At 31.6% G+C, this 20,110-nt stretch overlaps 2 protein-coding genes across 10 annotated transcripts in view; one reads left to right on the top strand and one right to left on the bottom strand.

Moving 5' to 3' along the window:
- Positions 1-245: 245 nt before the first annotated feature.
- On the top strand, positions 246-15,360 carry LOC123718187 (dolichyl-diphosphooligosaccharide--protein glycosyltransferase subunit STT3B). 4 transcript variants are annotated; one of them, XM_045674650.1, is made up of 16 exons: positions 247-539; positions 620-838; positions 995-1,238; positions 2,105-2,303; positions 3,111-3,282; positions 3,979-4,157; positions 4,571-4,758; positions 5,028-5,218; positions 5,904-6,006; positions 6,794-7,036; positions 8,231-8,328; positions 9,115-9,243; positions 10,510-10,594; positions 11,753-11,789; positions 12,241-12,264; positions 12,724-15,360. In XM_045674650.1, exons 1-14 carry the CDS (start codon positions 358-360, stop codon positions 11,768-11,770), a joined length of 2,250 nt encoding a protein of 749 aa, XP_045530606.1. In that variant the 5' UTR covers positions 247-357; the 3' UTR covers positions 11,771-11,789; positions 12,241-12,264; positions 12,724-15,360. The 4 variants fall into 4 exon arrangements, with proteins under 4 accessions (XP_045530587.1, XP_045530606.1, XP_045530598.1 ...); XM_045674631.1 differs by lacking the exon at positions 11,753-11,789 and having other exon boundaries at positions 246-539; XM_045674642.1 differs by lacking the exon at positions 12,241-12,264.
- A 284-nt stretch (positions 15,361-15,644) lies between these two features.
- LOC123720847 (transcriptional-regulating factor 1) overlaps positions 15,645-20,110 on the bottom strand; it is a 196,599-nt gene continuing 192,133 nt past the window's right edge. For 4 of the 6 annotated variants that reach the window (XM_045677648.1, XM_045677651.1, XM_045677647.1 and 1 more), the window contains one exon: positions 15,645-19,853. In XM_045677648.1, coding sequence (XP_045533604.1) covers positions 19,691-19,853 — 163 coding nt within the window. In that variant the 3' untranslated portion in view covers positions 15,645-19,690. The remainder of the gene's footprint in view (positions 19,854-20,110) is intronic. The other 2 variants (XM_045677649.1, XM_045677650.1) reach the window with 2 other exon arrangements.

Below are 20,110 nucleotides of genomic sequence, written 5' to 3'. Positions count from 1 at the left end.
TAAGATAATAGATAAGATTGAAAAATGATTCAGAGACGTGCTAAGTGCACTAAATTTACAAAATTTCTAAATTTGAACTTCGACTTTCAATTTTGATCAAGACGTACAATCAATAAAATCGGATAAATTTATTCCCTTCAATGCGTCACAAATTTCGTGATTGTATGCATTATTTGTATTAATCTGTGAGCTTCTGTAATAATATTTTCAGCTGGTAATATATTTCTAAGAGAGACGTGTCAGTCAGCGAAAAGTCAATCAATTTCATTAGAATTTGGTAGTGTATTGTTGGAATTCATGTATGGGAAAATATTTATTGGATATTTTATTTAGTTGGTAATCATTTTTTTTACCAAAATGCCGACAACAACTGCGGCGAAACCGGTAAATGGCCATAATCAAGGAATATTCCACAACACAGCCGGCTTTAGCACCCTCATCACGGTTACAGTTTTGACTCTTGCTTGGTTGGCCGGCTTTGCATCCCGGCTTTTTGCTGTTATACGATTCGAAAGTATTATTCATGAGTTTGATCCATGGTAAGTATCTCATTTGTGTTTAGGATAATTAAAAAAATATAGGAATGAGACTTGTACTTGGTTAACTATGTTTGCTTTAGGTTTAACTACAGATCCACGGCCTATATGGTGGAACATGGATTTTACAATTTCTTGAATTGGTTTGATGAGCGAGCTTGGTATCCTCTAGGAAGAATTGTTGGGGGTACTGTGTATCCTGGTCTGATGCTTACATCGGGTACCATCCATTGGCTTTTACATGCCCTTAATATTCCAATACATATTAGAGATATATGTGTATTTCTTGCTCCAGTGTTTAGGTAAGTTCTAAAAATAGATTTTCTATACATTTACCAGCCTGTTTAAGATAAACAGTTCCAACTATTGAGTAAACAAAATTTTTGTAGCTTAAAATAAATTACCCTGCTAAATGAAATTACTAAAATTTTCATTATTATATTGTATTCATTTTTTAGTGGGCTCACAGCAATAGCTACATATTTATTGACATCAGAGCTTTGGTCTAGAGGAGCTGGTTTATTTGCTGCTTGCTTTATAGCAATTGTGCCTGGATACAGTAGCAGGTCTGTGGCTGGAAGCTACGACAATGAAGGAATTGCTATCTTTGCTCTACAATTCACATATTATTTATGGCTAAAAAGTGTTAAAAGCGGCTCAGTCTTTTGGTCAATATGCACAGCACTATCTTACTTTTACATGGTAAGTGTATTGTAAATAATTTAAAGGAAATTAAATCATGTAAATTAATTAGTATGCATAACACAAAGAAAATTAAAAATCTTGTGTGTTAGTTCCTACTTTGATTATGTGGTGCAATAAATTGTGAAAATCAATACTAGGGATAGTATTGTCAATCAGGTGCTTATTACATCATATTAAAATAAAACTGGGTCATAGAGATTAGATGACTGATATATATATCATTTTTATTATTTGTTCAATAATAGTAATGGTTTATTAAACCACATATACCATGCTTATAATGCCAGAATGACAAAAATATATTTGTACTAGGCTTCACTATGTTAATTAGTTCAATTTCGTCTATATATATATACATATACATTTACATTACTATGGGCAAACAACACAGCAAACTAATAATATTTACATAATTTTATTTTTATTGATTAACACAGTACAGTATGTAAATGAAATTAATAAATATTAAGAAAAACACTTTTTGAACGGATTAAAGCTATGTATTATTATTCAAAACTTATAATTATTTACATAATTCTAAATATTATAAGAAATTAGACACACTAACATACTCAGCTTCTACTTTCTGTCAACACTGTTTTTCAGTTATTCATGACACTGTAATTTGTGTTACAACTAACAAGGTAAACAAACAAATACAAAAATGTATTCAAAATAAAACTAGGAGATAAAACAACATTAAATTTAACATTCTAAAACACTAAAAGAATCTAAAAGAGATATTTAAATATGTTATAAAAGTATGTCTTATTATTTTTATGTTCCATAAATATATATTTGAACAATTAGTACAATGCTGTATGGTGCCTGTAAAGAAGAAGAGTTATTTTCTGTCTCTTTAGGTATCAGCATGGGGTGGTTATGTTTTTATTATAAATTTAATCCCCCTCCATGTATTTGTCCTGCTTATAATGGGAAGATTCTCGCAAAGACTGTTTGTGAGCTACACAGTCTTCTACATAATAGGACTGGTATTTTCAATGCAAATACCTTTTGTTGGATTCCAACCTATTCGGACTAGTGAGCATATGGCTGCTTCAGGTAATCAATATCAATATATATATATATCATAATTAATAGTCAATATCACTCATTTACATGACCATTTGAGACAACATAGGAATTTGTTACATATTCATTAAAAACGCTTGTACACCTGAACCCGGCTTTAATTGCCAACATGTTGAATGTTGTACTTAAGTATATTATAAATTCAAGGGGCTTAGATTTAGCGTTGATATAGCTAAAAGGTCACACACACAAATCAATCAAGGGCATAAAAAATAGAATCAACTATATTTTTATTCATTCAAAAATTTGAATATTTTTTTATTGATTGTAAACATACCAACACAGTAGATGAATAACAAATTGTTATTAACAATGATCTATTTATTTTTTATTATAAAGTTAATACAAATATGAGATATGTGTGTCAAATATTTGGATAATTTCTTTGTTATTAATACATTAAAAAACATTTAACTGGGTTCATTGTAGTGTGTGGTTCCACCATATGATTAAATGTATAGACACTAAAAAAAGAGTTAAACTCATTTCAACTTGGATTTTCTATTTTATTATTGATAACTATAGCTTATATATAAAAGTTACACATAGATATTATAAAGGTAAAATGTGAAATCGGAATTTTGTAAGTGAATTTAATTTATTATTTTTTAAACTTTACTTAAGGAATATTTTTTACATCACTGTATAGTAGATAGGCCAGGAAATTAACTCCTATGTTAAGAGTAGGGCAGTATATAAACACTAAATCTTCCATGATCACGCACTGAAAATTTATAGGACAAAAAAATTACACTCATATTATAATTTTATTTCCAGGTGTGTTTGCATTGTTAATGGTAGTTGGAGCATTGAAATATTTACACAGTTTGAATCCAAAAGGTGAATGGAAGCAACTCCTGGTACTAGGCACGCTTGTCGCAGCTGGTGCCGTATTTTTGGCGGTTGTGGCCTTGACTTATATGGGAGTTATTGCTCCCTGGAGCGGAAGGTAACATATATATTTAAAAAATATTTTTAACGGCTGAGGCAATCTAATTTCCATTTATATAAATGTTAAAAACAATAATCATTATATATTTATAATATTATCAGAGCTATATAGTTTTGCATCTTGACTGGAATCCCGATAAGTTATACTTCCTAGTGATGCTGATCTGTCTCTCTTTATCTTAGCGTAAATACAATTTAATAGAAAGTGACGAACGATTTGTAATATTCTGTATATTCAGTGCAGCTAAAGTGACTAGATAATTACACTGTTATAATTATTTCGTTTTCTATGTCTTTGACATACATTTATAGGCTAATTTGCATATACCTTGGATTGTGTGAATATTGTTATGTAAATAACACAATTTATCAATGTAAATCAGTATTTCTTGCGTTTTATGGTTTATTCTAATACGTTTTTATATATCTAAAAGCAAAATTTCATTTCCGTCATGGCTTAGTTGGCACATGGCCTATTTAATTAACTAAAGAATCTATAATTGTTTGTTTATTGATCATTAATTATCATTTTTAATTTAAATCCGAACTGCGACCATGATACATCATTTCAATTTAATAAAGAATTGTAATAACTAAAAGATTAAAGTTACTTAAGAGTAACATGTCTTTTTGAATATAATATTTTTACAATAATCTGTTGCATATTATTTGATTAATTTGGCAATATTTTCAGGTTTTACTCTCTATGGGATACAGGTTATGCAAAGATTCATATCCCTATAATAGCCTCGGTGTCTGAACATCAGCCTACCACGTGGTCGTCATTTTTCTTTGACCTGCACGTGCTGGTCTGCACTTTCCCGGTTGGTCTGTGGTACTGCATAAAGAATATCAATGATGAACGTGTGTTTGGTAAGTTTAATTTAATTTATTGTTATTTGTATAACAGAAATTGAGAATTTTAACGAGCCGTCACCTTTTGCAAATATTTTTTTTTTCATTTTTTAAATGCTATGGTTAAAGGCGTAGAATCTTAGATGAAAACAGAGACTATATCCAAAAAGCGTTGTTTTATAGTCGTATGCTTAAAATAAATATCTTGTTAAAACTGCGTATGAAATATAACCGTGCTGGACAGAAGGATAAAGTGATTATTTCGCACACCAAACAGATATGAGCTGAGAAGGAGAAGAGAAAGTAAAAACAGAGGATGAATAGAAGGAAAATGAATGAAGCAAAACGTCACTCTTTATGATTTTCTTAATTTAATTGGATTAAGATACAGAAATTCGTCTTCTATACCTTCTGGATGAAATCTTTTACAGTTGCCCTGTACGCAATAAGCGCGGTATACTTCGCGGGTGTGATGGTTCGTCTGATGCTGACACTCACGCCAGTTGTATGTGTCTTGTCTGGAATCGCATTCTCCATAATTCTGGAGCTCGTCCTTCGTGAGGATGACCCAACACAAGCCTCTGTCGAAACTGAAGAGTCCAAGAATTTGTATGACAAGGTATTATTATTTTAAAGTAAAAGAAATTCAAGATTTTTGATCGACTAGTTAAATTTTTAATTATTTTTAAAAATATTAATTTATGTATATAATCTACATTTTAAAATGGAGTTAATTTTATTAAATTTAACAATTTTAACAATACAAATACATACACATATATAAATGTTGTTTAGCGCAAAATTATACGATTTCTTGATACACATACAAAGTCCTGTGTTCGCTTTCTGGCCAAATTGGTGTAATTTTATAATATTATTTATAAATAGGCGGGCAAAGTAAAGAAACGCGTCCCAGAACCAGCGCAGACGCAAGAACAGGGGCTGGGATTATATGCACGTCCCGGCACCGTCATAGCCTTCATGATATTACTCATGCTGTTCTCCGTACATTGTACTTGGGCCACTTCGAATGCTTACTCCAGCCCCAGTATAGTGCTCGCCAGCTATGGCAACGATGGGTGAGTAGATAGATCGATAGATAATATAATGAAATTCCAATATTTGTACTAGTTATGTGTCAATTTGACATTATCACTAATAATTAAACCATGGAGTATTCACTTACAACGACGTGATGTTCCTTGTGTGGTAGTAGGAATTGCAACTGTTTGTCAAATATAGAAGTCACGTGGTACGCTTCAGATCTACGGTACGGTAGAGGTGGTATATATTTTTGGTATCTTCAGATATCTATTCCGTATATATTTTATCTAAAAACATTGTGCTTATAGTCCCAACTATGTATGTTTTTTTAGATCAACAATTTAGATTTTATTTAATTTTATGTTCGCTCGTACGCTGAAGGAAAACATTGTGAGGAAACCGGTATGTCTTAAGCCGAAAAGGTCGACGGTCAGGTACGGCTGATCACCTACATGCCTATTAGACAATACTAAATATCACGAAAAAATACAAATATTTGAGCCTGTGCTTAAATTTTGTTGCATTACTGTTTTTTAAATAGTCTATAATGTGACTTCCACTAACTTTATACTATTTTAGTTCATTTATTTTCATATCATTATTACATTACATACATATTCAACTTTTTTGTCAAATTGTATTTATTTGGTTTTAAAATAAAATTTGGTTCATATATGTGATGTTGGTAAAAGTAATTTATGTTTAATTCTCGTAATTCAGATCGCGAAGAATTTTAGATGACTTCAGGGAAGCCTATGGATGGTTATCACAGAACACGGCTGAAGATGCAAGAATTATGTCCTGGTGGGATTACGGATATCAGGTACACATCATAGATTAAATATTATTTTCATATTATATATTTTGTATCTGTAAAACATTTATTACTTTCGTTTCGGATCTAGGCCCTGAATCGAATTCAGTAAAATGTGTGTATAATATATGTACGTTTTTATAAAATTAGTATATAGATTGAGCAGTGTTGGCCTAGTGGTTTCAGAGACTCTCATCCCTGAGGTCGTAGGTTTGATCTCCGGCCGTACACCAATGGACTTTCTTTCCAGGTGCGCATTTAGCATTCGCTCGAACGATGAAGGAAAAAATCGTGAGGAAACCGGCTTGCCTAAGACTTGCCAAAAAGTCGACGGCGTGCGTCAGGCACAGAAGGCTGATCACTTGCCTATTCGATTAACAAATCTTCATGAAACAGATACAGAAATCTGAGGCCCAGACCTAAAAGGGTTGTAGCGCGATTGATTTTTTTTATATAGATTGGTCCTCTTGTTTAAGTATTTTTTTTAAAGAAAAAAATGTTCAGTCCGAAAGACTTTTGTTCTAGAACGACACCCTCTAATATAATTGGGGGTTATTTTTCCTGTTTATAATTTTAATAACTTTACCTGGTGGTAAAAAAATATTAGTAAATTCTTACCAGCAAAGCATTAAGGGGTTGTATACGTGTGGCGATATTGCCCTGTGTTCGATTACCGACGGGACAGAAATGTTTCGGTACCACAGGAACAAAAAGTTCTTGCAGCAATATTAAGGCAAGACACGCCAAAACCAGAAGGAGTTGGAAGACCTTGGCAAACAAATTCAAATGTTTTCAGATAGCTGGAATGGGAAATCGTACAACACTAGTGGACAATAATACATGGAACAATTCCCATATTGCCCTTGTGGGTAAAGCGATGGCGAGTAATGAGAGTGCGGCCTATGAAATTATGAGCATGCTTGACGTCGATTATGTGTTGGTGATCTTTGGTGGAGCTATTGGATACTCGGGAGACGACATTAATAAATTCATATGGATGGTTAGGATTGCTGAAGGTGAACATCCCAAGGATATACACGTGAGTGAATTTATGAATTAAATGTATATTAATAATAATAATAATCGTGTATTGAAATGTAAATTTATGAGGTGAAGCAAAAATATGAAAACTAAAGCGAATTAAGTTTGGTGGCGGTTTTATATGTTCAAATAAATCACTTCGTTTGAAGCTGAGTGACAACTGACTTTAAAAGTTTAAAATATAGACATAGACATAACATTTATTACTAACAAAACACACACACAAAATAACAATAATCAAAAATATATAAAAAATAATGAGAGATAACATTTTTTTTAAAGAAAAAGGTTTCATTGTGTAATGCGTGTGTGCTGTGGTTGTAATTGGCCCTGGCTCAGTATTATGCTGAGGAACAGAGCTATTCCACAGCGCTGGTCATTTTGCCAGAGACCACAGCAGCTAGTTTGTGCCAATATGAGCATATAACTAACACAGAATTAGGGTAGAGGGGTTGCGACGCTAACGAAAACTAACTTGGCTTATAAAAGGGTTCACAAATCTTAATGACTCGTTTGTTATTGGATATTATCGAAAACGGGAATGTGAAGAGAACGGGGTGTGGTTAAAACTAAACTTATTTATTAATTATTTTACATCATTTTAAATTTTGTCTTTAGTCCCCGTGACCATGCACGCTGTAAAGCACGCGAAACGTCGGACTTGAGATTATGTAAAATAATTTTAAAGTTTACTTATTAACGTCTTATAGTATCGTGTTGTCTATTTAGAGTATTTCGAGTTATATTATTTATATATAAACAAAGGAAAAATACAGTCTCTTATACAGTTAGCCAAAGCCAATAAATCTGATTTTTTTACTGATGTTTTAAAGATGTATTACATTTACATCACATCCTATCAATATGAATGTATTTACTAGCAAAATTTAAAGACCTGACCTCATCTGGAAGTTTTCTGTGAAAAATTAATAGGAAGGAGGGTGATGCGACAGAGCCACGCACATAATCCGTCAAAATATTAGAGTATTACTGTATAGTAAGTGGGCTTTAAACTATTCCTGACTTAGGCCAAGGGATCTTTTGCGATCATAAAAAAATATATTGATCTAACATTATACTTCTGCCCCTACCCACACACCTACTTTAACTATCTTTGATACAATTATTAGTTCAATACGGACGTGTTCAAAAATCTATTCATTTAAAAATATTATTTTTATAAATCTTTCAGGAAGCCGATTATTTCACTGAGCGTGGAGAATACAGAATAGATGCGGAAGGCTCTAAAACTATGTTGAATTGTTTAATGTATAAGTTGTCCTATTACAGGTGAGTTCTAATTAATTGTAATATTCTTCAACTAAGTCAATAATTTTTGTAGTCTCGGCATAATTTACAAGTAAGGCCTAGTGGCTTCAGCGTGCGACTCACATCCTTGAGCTCGTAGGTTCGATCCCTGGCTGTGCCTCAATGGACTTTCTATGTCCACATTTAACATTAGCTCGAACGGTAAAGGAAAACATTGTGAGGAAACCGGCTTGCCTTACACCCAAAAACACGACGGCGTGCGTCAGGCACAGAAGGCTGTTCACCTACTTGCCTATTAGATTGACAAATGATCATGAAACAGATACAGAAATCTGTGGGCCCAGGACTAAAAAGGTTGTATTGCCATTGATATATTTTATAGCATATGTTACGGCAAAACTTAGATTTTCTATTTTTAAAGTGTATATTAAATGAGTTATGGATGAAGAGGCATGAGAATATAATTATATGAGTATAATACATAATATCGCCTCATAAGGAAGCGTTCAAGTATTACGTCACGCAATTTTTGGAGATTCTTGACCCCCCCCCCCAGGAAACGCGCCGTAAAGTTTCTGTTTCCAATAGTAAAACGCTTCGTGACCAACTCCAGTGACTCTTTAAACCTAAAACTTACCATTATGTGGTGTAAAGTATTGGAAAGTGGAAAATAATATTAACAATAAGGCGTAATTCAATCCCCGCCCCGCATCGTAACGTTTTACAAGGGGACCCCCCCACCCCTCTTAAAATTCGTTACGTAATACTTGAACGCTCCCTAAATCACTAAATATATATTTTTCTCAGATATGATAGTGGTGGAAGTCCACCAGGCTATGATAGAACACGAAACGCGATGCCAGGAAATCGTGGTTTCAAACTAACTTACCTCGAAGAGTCGTACACTACGGAGCATTGGCTCGTTAGAATATACAGGTACGTACGTATTATATTCATCGTATAGGTAATTTACGTCCGACAATAGAAAAATATTTTTTCCTTCGTATACATTTATAAAATGGTTAAAAATGGCTCACCATCAGAAGGGTCACAAGTACGTTGTTGACCTTTATAAATAGCTTTTTTTTTAAATTGACTCATTGTGGAATCTAAATAATTCCATAGTTCGAATAATGGTGTTTCATATATAAATAAATGATATAATATCATTTTATATTGAGATTCTTTTAGATACAATCAGTTATTCGATTATATAATTAGATTATTATGACTTTTTTAACATCCTAGACCAAAAATCGCTGTCTAGAAAGTCTTAGAGCAGTGTATTTCACATTTCTCCAGATTTTTCATTCCTAAATTTTCTTAAAGATATTTCTAATTGAATCTGCCGAGAAGATCGTCATAGAAAAATGTGAAACTTCTTTATGACCTTATTTTTCGAAAAATGATCTACCATATGCAACTTTACAGAAATTGGTTAAATAAAGTTAAATTAGATAAAGTTTAACAAAGGCTTTTGTTATCATAGAATACAAATAATACAATCATTTCATTTTACCTTATTACTACTAAGATTATTGCAGAATGTCATTAATTGTAATAGAATTATTAATATCATTAATATATGTTGGTTATTAATGGCTTTGAATCTCTTCGAATCAACCGTGGAATCAAGAAAAATATGGTTCGTAACGGAAAAATGTGACGCGTAACCGAAAAATGTGACAGTATTTTTTTACAACGCCGATAAAGCAGTTTTACTTCAATAAAAATATACGAAATTTTTTGGCACCTTTTTTAATACATATATCTCAGTTAACTGTGTTGTCTATTTTTCTAATATTAGATATGTAGAACAAATTTGTAGTGAACATTTTAAGCTGCGGTCAAACAGACGGGAACGCAACGGCTCTATATCGCTTATACTATATTAATAAGTTACGACTCCATACATACGCTGTTTGACTAAATTTAAATGATATATATACATCTATATCTATATCTTGACGCTTGGCACGGGTGTTAACGGGTTCCTACAATAGCTAGATATAAGAAATTATTGATTCCAATGTGTGGGTATACTAACATCTATCAAACTTTATTTGCATTTTTAATTTTATCGTATTAAATATTATCACTAGACATGTTAGAAAAAATTTAATAAATGTATGTGTGTAACATACGAATTTTTATTTTAAATATAGTAAAAACAGTTACAAATGTTATAATTATTATTTTCAGAGTGAAGAAGCGAGACGAATTCAACAGACCGCGTGTTCCGCTCGCAAAGAGAACTATATCAACAAGCAACTCTATATCTAAAAAGGTTAGTTTTTTACTATATTTCTTAACTCACGCGTATCAGACATTAATTCCCCGGATCATATCGGATTAAAATGCGTTTGATTGTATTGAATTTTAAAAATGTAGTCCCAACGTACAAGTTTTAAACGAACCAAATCCTTTGGATTGATTTGCTCCAGTTCGTATGTGTACTAGCCCCGCACGTTGATATTACGATGGAACTTTGTCACAATAACAGCTGCTTGACGTCACCCACCGCGGAAAAGTACAGACAGCAAAAAAGTTAATAATAATATTCTTCATTATGTATTTGTAAAAGATTTAAAATGTCCTCACTAGTGTCCGAAGCATTTTTTAGGCCATAATTTATATTTTGAATCAATAACTTAGAGTCCTCTTTCTCCTTAACGAAATAATTGTCCATATTAATAATCATTTCACGGATGTTAATTACTTTTTTGCTCATTTTAATATAAGTATGATAACAAAACTAAACAACAAAAATAAAACAGGATAACGAAAATACAAAGCAATAAAAAAGACGTGGTTGATGTACTCAATACGCGTAAGCACTGGCTGACGTTGCGCACGGTACTGACACTGACAGTTCGACTACTTCACTAAGATGGCCTCCAGTCGTAATATCAACGTGCGGATGTATGATTCAAAACTTAGCGATGTTTCTTGCCCGCTCTACCTTTGTCCTTGACTTGCGGACTGGTAGTAAATGTAAATTTACAATTAATTAAACTTCTTTTCTGACGTTTATAAATGTATTTATATGAATAAAGTTATTTAAAAAAAATTAATATATAGTCTTACATATTCTATTGGTGTTAGGCTATGTTACAATAATCAACTAAAGGTGAGATTGAGTTAAAAGTTTAATTGTGAACTAACTTGTCCATCTGTCAGATATGATAGCCGTAATATATTGTTCGGCGTAGGTTTCATAATATATTGAAATATGCTAATGTAGAATGTCTAATAGTAACAAATTCAAACTCTATTTATTTGTGTACATTGTAAAGTAGACCTTAGTGCTACTGTAATAGAGACTCCATTTAAATATATAATTCAAATATATCGTTTAACTTAATTTAAATTTTTATTTTGGAGGAATTCGATTTTTAAAATTATAGTGCAATACGGTTTATAAAGTGTGTTAATATTATCTTAGGCGAGGTCATCGCTATAACCCGATGCAGATTAACACGGTATGAATATATAATATTGATTGTTTGTTGTATAATACAAATAATAACTCAATAAAAACTCATTGGTAGAATTTGAAACAATTTTTTTTAAATTTAATGATGTTTTTACCGTCATGAATTGATCGAAAACACTTGACGAATATCTAATTAAAATTCGGATGTTAATTATATTTGAGTTATTCTTTGAACAAAGTGATTATGTACGTCTTTTTGTTTGTCTATTGTTCTTGTATTTTATATTATTTTAATAATGTAATTTCATTAGGGTATGCTGTTAATTATATTGAATTTACTTGAGAATTTATGCCATTGTCAAGAAGGTTTTTAAAAATAAATCTATGATTTTTTAGTTGGTATAATTTTCCTTAAATTTTGATGTAATTAACAGAATGCCTCTGTTGTTACTAAAGCCGTTAAAGTCACAATTATTTATTATTATTTCCGATTGCAGCTTGCGTACGATGTAGGATCTATGGTAAACTATTTCTATTTAACTGCAATTCATAATCAGGACCCATATATACATATATACCCTTATTTTTAAACGTACTTTAACTTACACTTAACAATGTAAGGTTTATAGTATGTTTATGAATAAGATCGTTATTGTCGAAACTGTCGCAAACTTTAGATGTGTGTTTGTATGTCAATTCTAATCGCACGGGCTTTTGTAGTTACGAGACTAGTCGACGGTATCATTAACTATGGTAATAATTTTAATAATGTCTTGTATTAAAAAAGCAGGTTATAAGACATCTGTAAGAATTTTTAAAATTATGAACTTCGACTGATGTTTGGTGTTCTTAACTGCAAGGACTTATCTTGAATGCGGTAGAATTTTATCTTCATTATTTATTTGTTTTGTTTCGATGTCTGTTTTCGTCTAGCGTTGGTATGACCTTTCATATCTAATTTGTATGATTCTCTTTTTCAGACGTCGAAGAGAAGAAAAGGTCTACTTAAAAATAAACCAACTGTTGTCAAAGGTAAGAAGATGAGACTAGAGTGACGTAAAGCCTAGTTTAGTTGTCATTGGAGATGCGTTAAGCTTTGTATACAGTCGGATACGCTTACGAAAAACATAGAACGTTAATTTTGGCAATAACCAGGCAGATCTATAGTATATGTACAATCTAGTCATAGAGACTGGAGTGAAGTGTCTTGCTGTCAAGTAAATTCAAGGGCTAGTAAATAATTTTCGCCTTAATTATTTTAATTAAAGGATATTACTACTTTTGACATTTTGTTAGGTATTTAACAAAATTCAAGCGGAAAATCTGCATGTTGTACAATCACCCCATCACATTTCAGTCCATTCTCAATGACTTTGGAAACATGATAACCCGTTATAGCAATAAATAATGTTTTTAGCGTATGTATGGCAACACTGACTACAGTGACAATGACATGTGACATGTTTAAAATCATTTTTTGCAATAAACAATTTTTTTGTCTATGGACAACATGCAAACATGTGCAATTCGAAAAGTTTTAATATATAATTACGTATCAGCATATAAATCTTTTTGTTTAACTAAATTTTATTTTTTATAAGCTAATTCAAGTATAGAACATAATTCGACATAACTTATAAAAATATTGTTTTTAAACTCTAAGGCTGCGTCTCCAGCCGCCGACTGAATGTGTCCACTGATATAGTAGGCGCGCGTAAGGCTGCATATTGCATAGAGCGCAAAACTAGCAAACTGAACATTCGTAAAGTATATGGAAAGGCATACTAAACCGATACGCTAACTTAGTCGGCGGTAGACAGTTCGCCAACTTGGGACGCAGCCTTAGAAATGTACAAAAAATGTATGGTGCCAATTCTGACGTACAGCTATCTAAACTAGAAATTAAATAAAAATTTAACAGCCGGCGTTCTATTAACTGATAAATAATAAATGTTAAAAAATTTCCTTTTATATATCTTTCTAGTTTGTGTAAATGAAAATTAGCATCAATGTTTACTTGAGGAAATTTGGTGATATAATCTGTATCTGTGTTTGTGATATGTAGACTAATGTAAAGATACGCATCTCCCCTGATTATTTATTTAAACCTATGTGACTGACACCAATTTTGTCTTTAGTCCATTAGAATTGTTAGGAGTTTGTTTAATTTTAACGGTTTGAAAATCGATCACTTGGTCATTGTGCACAATATTACAAAATTTAGCTTAACACGATTACCATTACTGCGATATTCTTCAAGATCTTATTTTTTGCGTCTAGAACTTTAATGAACGAAAGAAAAAACAATGCGCCTAATATACCTCCTTGGTGCACCTTTTATGTTACAGTCATGCCAATGATCATGTCCTCGATATATTTGTAGTAAAAGTGTGTTAATGCAGGAATGGAGAACACGCTAATTAGGACCTTTTGCATTTATATTAAAAGACATTTTAAGAATACCAGAATTAATATAGAACTACGTTTAATATATGGCAATAATATCGTCGTTTTAACAATTAATGTCCTCTGAAATGAAAAGTAAAAATTATGCATTTTTTAATTGCATTGGTTAAGTGAAAAAGTACCTACGACTTTTAACATTTCCACAAATGATCTTTGTGTTAAAAATGTTCTCCATTACTGATTAAATGACATAACGCAATTGCGTCCATTGTATATTAATTGATAGTTTAGATTCGTTCAATAAATGTGGCCAACTAGCTAATATCCGGGTTTTTTCTGCGATAAGAAATTCAATTCAAAATCGCGACGTAGTTAAGTCATTGAAATCGGTCCAGAAGCTTCATCTGAGGACGTGTTTGCAGAGTTTCACATTTATTTTTGTATATTTAGATGTTAGCAATTTATTCGCAATTCAAAAGTACAGTCGTACAATTGTTCACATCTGAAGAACCCTATTTTGAGAAACGTAATTATCAGGTACATTCTTAATCCCGTAGGCACATTGTACGACGGTTAATAGGCACAACTGGCTTATTCGTAATGTTTAAAGTGCTTAATTTTTCTGTAAATTTCGTAGGAACGTTAGTACTTATAACTTAAACAGTGTCATTGGTCGTCATATATGGGTGGGACTGCAGTTAAACATTTAACCAATATTTTGTCTTTGTAAACGTGTTGTTTCGTTATATCTTAACACAGAAGATCATTTAGAAATAAATACTTACTGTCTTTTTTATACAGTGTCCCTGCGCAAATACTTTAAAAATCGTTAATATTATAGCATACCATAGTAGTTAATTATGGAAATTCGTATTTAAATTCAACCCTTAAAAATTTCATGATTATCTTGTAAACTGTGACCGTGACACCACCTTAATTTATAGTTAGATATTTTTCGCGTCTCTGGTATGCTTTGCGTATTTGTAGCATCTTTTAGAAATAATGTTTTTTAATTTTATTGTTTCACAGCACTTATTGTTTTCTTGTGACAGAGATTTATATTCTAGACTAGGTGAAATGTAATTTTCCGTTGTTCACAACTGAAAATGTCTTTTTGAGCGGCCACACTCGTGTGTTTAGTCCAACTTTTTCTACATCAGAATTGTCGTTGTATGTATACAATGTGTCCTAATAAAAGTTGATGATACAAATTGTTTTTCATTTAAAACTGGAGCACGGACATACTCCTACATCCTTCCATAGAATTATTTAAGTAGACTAAAAAATATTTATAAAATTTAAATATTCTTAACTATTATAGGTATATGAAATATTGCATGTATAAGTAGTAAACAATGACCAGATTCACGAATGCAAGGACAACTAAAGTGTCCCTTGATAGGTGTAGTTTTCCTGTTATAGATGGCTTTAATTGCAACGGTTAATAATTAACAAGGAACAGGCGATGTGGGGTAAAAAGAAAAACAAGTCGACAAAACCTTCACCATATATTTATTAATAAAGACAATCTAAAAGATCACGTAATAGTCATTGTCTTAAAAAATTAGTTACCCTAATAAATTTATCAATATATATGTAATAGTTTTTTTAATTACTTATTGTTTCAAGGATATGCGAAGTTGTGAAGTCGCCGCTCGGGGCGGGCGAGGACTTAGCGTGTCGTTGTTCATTACAAATCATCACATTCAATATAACAATGAATCTATAATTAATAATTAATACATTTACATCTTCCAATGAATATCTATAATCTAAATGCCCATACTTTAATGTCCTAACATTTCTACGCGAAGAATTGCGCTAATCTAGAAGGTGACTACAATTTTCTCAAAGATTCGTAATTTACAGAACGTTCAAAATCACAACACAGAGTGTAATATCAAATTATCGTGCATTTGGCACGTTTCATTTACATTCTACTATTACACTAAACGTATTAAGTACGTATTATTTGATGCAGTCCTACCAATTAAGTATTATTTATGTAGTCTATTGAAATTCGGATAGAATTACTTTTTACTCTATGGTGGAGATTATCTTTGTTCGCTTATTTCCTTAATGGTAGCACTGCATAGTGAAAGTTGCCCTTCGTAAAAATTTTCAATACAAAATTAGAAGAATATAATCCACTTAGGTTTATAAAATATAATTACTAGGTTTATAATTATATACTTATTAACATTTATGAGTGTTAATGACATTAAATATATTAGATACGTATAAATATATACAATTACACATATTTGAAATGAAATACTAAGCAGGGAATAGAAAAGTGAAGAATGCATCTAGGATTAATAACAAAAGATGACTTGCGCTCCCTACGAGTCTTAAACTTTATAATATTAGTTCACGATAAATTGACATGATTTTATTTTTCCTACCTGTCGATGTATATTCATATTGTAATTTTAATAACTAAGTCCGCCATCTGATATTGGCACTTTGCACAGAATACTAGCGCAATTAAATAAATGCAAAACAGTGTTTCGTAGTTATTTTATGACATCTTTAACGAAAATAATCAAAATAATAATAGTACAAAAATAAAATCGTAAGGCACTTCTATGTTTAAATTGAAATAAGATAGTTCACTCTATTTCTCAATTGATCTTATAAATAATTTAATACTTATTTTAATATTTTTGTAATAGGTATTTGTTTTAAATTTTCTAATGAAATGACTGCGATTTCATTGTTTAAAATAATATGATGAATATGACTGATTAGGGTATTATAAAGCTACACCCTGACTAGTTTTGGCACATGGAATGGGATTAGCTCTCCGATATACCTACAATGATAAAATGAAGTAGATATTATTTATTATTATACCACATAAAACTATTCAAACACTTGACACACTTCCCAGAAAAACTTAGTCAAGTGCTTCTTGCGCAGATGTATGACGCCACTGAAATTGTGATTACTTTTCACGCTCGTTTTGTTGTTTTGCATTTTTGGAAAGATCGTGTATGTGCTGTAATACACAAATATATATTTTTCATTCTAATATCATTGTCTACAAGCACTAGAAGAGAAAATTTTCTAGAAAATGAAATTGAATTAGCATTCAGTCTTAATAGCTAAGAAGTTTCTTTGGAGGGACTTTTCCTTAAATCGTTATAATTTTGTAGAAGTACAGTTAAGAATCTCTGATTTATTTCCAAAATATAATAAATCCTACTTATTTAGAGCTAAAAGTTTAAATATTTAAATTATTAATGTAAACACAACCAATAATTTTTTGGCGATTAAGTAATGTAAATTTGCTACTCTTAGTGTATAGAATTTAAAGAAATATACATTTTTAGTGATAATATAAAATAAAATAATATCCAAATTTGTATTTGTATTGTAATAAGGATTAGTTATTTTAAAAGTGATGAAATGGTTATAAATAAAACTAGACTTAAAGTACAGTTTTGGCAATCGTTTGGCACGGCGACGGCATCTACTTATTTAAATGATGCGATATATTTGTCCTAAGTATTTGTCTATGTTAAAATAGAACACAACCAAATCATCACACAAGTTAGTGTTACATAGCTTCTGCATATTTCTTATTCTAAATTAAATACATTTTAACTAAATTTCACACTTTGGTATTTAGTGCCGATATAGACGAAAGACTATATAAGTATAGAGCGTCTACTGTGCTACGAATTTTTCGAGCAATGGTTAGTCTATCGCCTACGTCAGCTTTAATAATAATTTCTATGGACCGGAGTGCAGACAATGCGTAGGTATATCTCCAGCGCAGCTAATCCGTAATCTCTCAGGTCGTCTTATACAAAATATAAATACCTTCAACAAATTGTTGAATAATACTGGGAGCGTTAAACGCTCATTAAATCTTATTCCGAACAATTTCAATCGTAGGTACACGCAATAACTATTTACATGTCTTTTAAAAGGAATACTGCCCGGAAATCAATTCTAACCGGAAGACGAAATTTAAAAAGTTCACAACCGCAAGTACTGGGCTTTTTGGCAGCGATGAAATGAGTTTAAAATAGGCAGTTGAACAACGCGAAATTGAGCATTCTATTATTGCCAGATTTGTACACAAAAATAGATCAAGTATAGATACAAGGAAATTATAACATCCAATTATCACAACACGTAGGTACATGCATACTTAGGTACATATTATCTTATATTAATAGAAAATAATGTACATTCATAAATTAGTATTCGAGTATACAATAAATAATTAATAACAGGAACAAGATAATAAAATTATCAACGTAAAATATAGAACATTTGAGCATTTTATGAATATTTGTGTAAAAAAATATCGTTCCATTAATGTTTTTTTTATATAAAATTTGGTTCTGTGAATAACTTGAACTAGAAATAAAGTTTTTCTTTGTATATTAATTTTAGGCCGATATTATTGTTTTACTCCGAAATAATTTGGCAGACTTTTCTATAGTAAAATGAATACATTTTTATCTTTTAACATACACACTCCCCAGACTTTTATACTAAAAAACTAAAGTTTAAATTTTATCTCGTAGATTTCAAGTTACCCACAGATGCCTCTGTAAATTCTGTCAATATTTCTCTAAAACTGATCGATATGTGACTAGTTCTCGGCACGGACGCTAAATTGAATTCCGTTAATTGTCTAGCTAAAAAGAAACACAACATATCGTAACAAATTCATCTACTTAAACATAACAAAACTGAGCAAACAAGCCGTTACAGTGAGCTGAGCTGGCACTGTAGAGACGAGGTAGTGTAGTTACTACACAAACATTATCACACGTATGTACTTGTTACATATACACATAGGTAATAGCTCGCCCACAGATCTAATACTACATATTTACAACATCACACTTGCAGTCACATTGAAAGTTATATAAAAACTTCACCAAAGCCTTTAGCAAAATTCTTATTCCCGCGTGTCACATGGCAGCCACTGACATATCGAATGTCATTTAAGTCTGAAAGTCACAACGACACGTGAATATAATAAGTCTTCTGTCTAAGGACTGGTTCCTATAATAACATGTGTATACAAAATATCATTAAAGTAATGCTTTAACGTTACAATTTTGAAAGTCGATTCCATGTCTAAATCTAGCTTCTAGTACTAGATTCTTTAGTAAATCTAGATTTACAACAAATAAATGCTTAAGTATTGTAGCATTTCGCGTCTATTTTGTTATCAGTGCACAGCGTTTTGCGTCCTGAGGCAGCGCTAGATGCAGATTCGGCATAACTGATTATATACTGTTATATGGTATTTAGAAAGTGACTGAATGTACATATCTTAAAAATTATAAGTCATTCCATCACGTGTTTTTATTTTAAAACAAGTTACTGAAGTTTTCGATTAAGCGTATTTAAGAGTAATTTTAAGTCAATAGAGACGTTTTTAATTGAATGACACATACTATTCTAACTGTAGATATATAATTAGCTGTGCCAAAGCTGTACCAGAACATAAATACATTTATTCTGATTAGTTGGCGAAAAGACGCGTGGGCGGAATGAGTGAGCAACGAATCAATTATAGTGAGGCCTATTTTTGTATTCGGCAGTCGCTTGGGACCTTTCGTCAGCCTCGACCTTTTCATAAGGTTTTTCGAGTTTAGGCCGTTTCGGCTCGGCGTCGAGTGGCCGGTGCGACTTCATGTGCGCGCTACGACTTTTTACTTTGTTAAATACTCTGAAACAACAAAAACGTTTAAAGGCAACAGAAAATAAATAAAAAAAAGCGAAAGCAGGGCGAGCTAAGCGAGGCGTTAGTAGCAAGAAAATCATGTAATATATTTATATGACGCCGAGTGCGATTAGAATATTTTGTATACCTATTACTATATATATGGACTTTATGCTTAATATATTTCCTTTACAAACTATTCGACATAGTGTGGTCCCCGGGATATCTCTTATGAGTTATATATATTCCATTTGTTTAATTAA

This window comes from Pieris brassicae, chromosome 2 (genome assembly GCF_905147105.1).
Source record: "Pieris brassicae chromosome 2, ilPieBrab1.1, whole genome shotgun sequence".
In the NCBI taxonomy this organism is placed as follows: Eukaryota; Metazoa; Arthropoda; class Insecta; order Lepidoptera; family Pieridae; genus Pieris; species Pieris brassicae.
The sequence above is the reverse complement of the archived record's forward strand: the minus strand, read 5'-3'. Positions and strand labels throughout refer to the sequence as shown.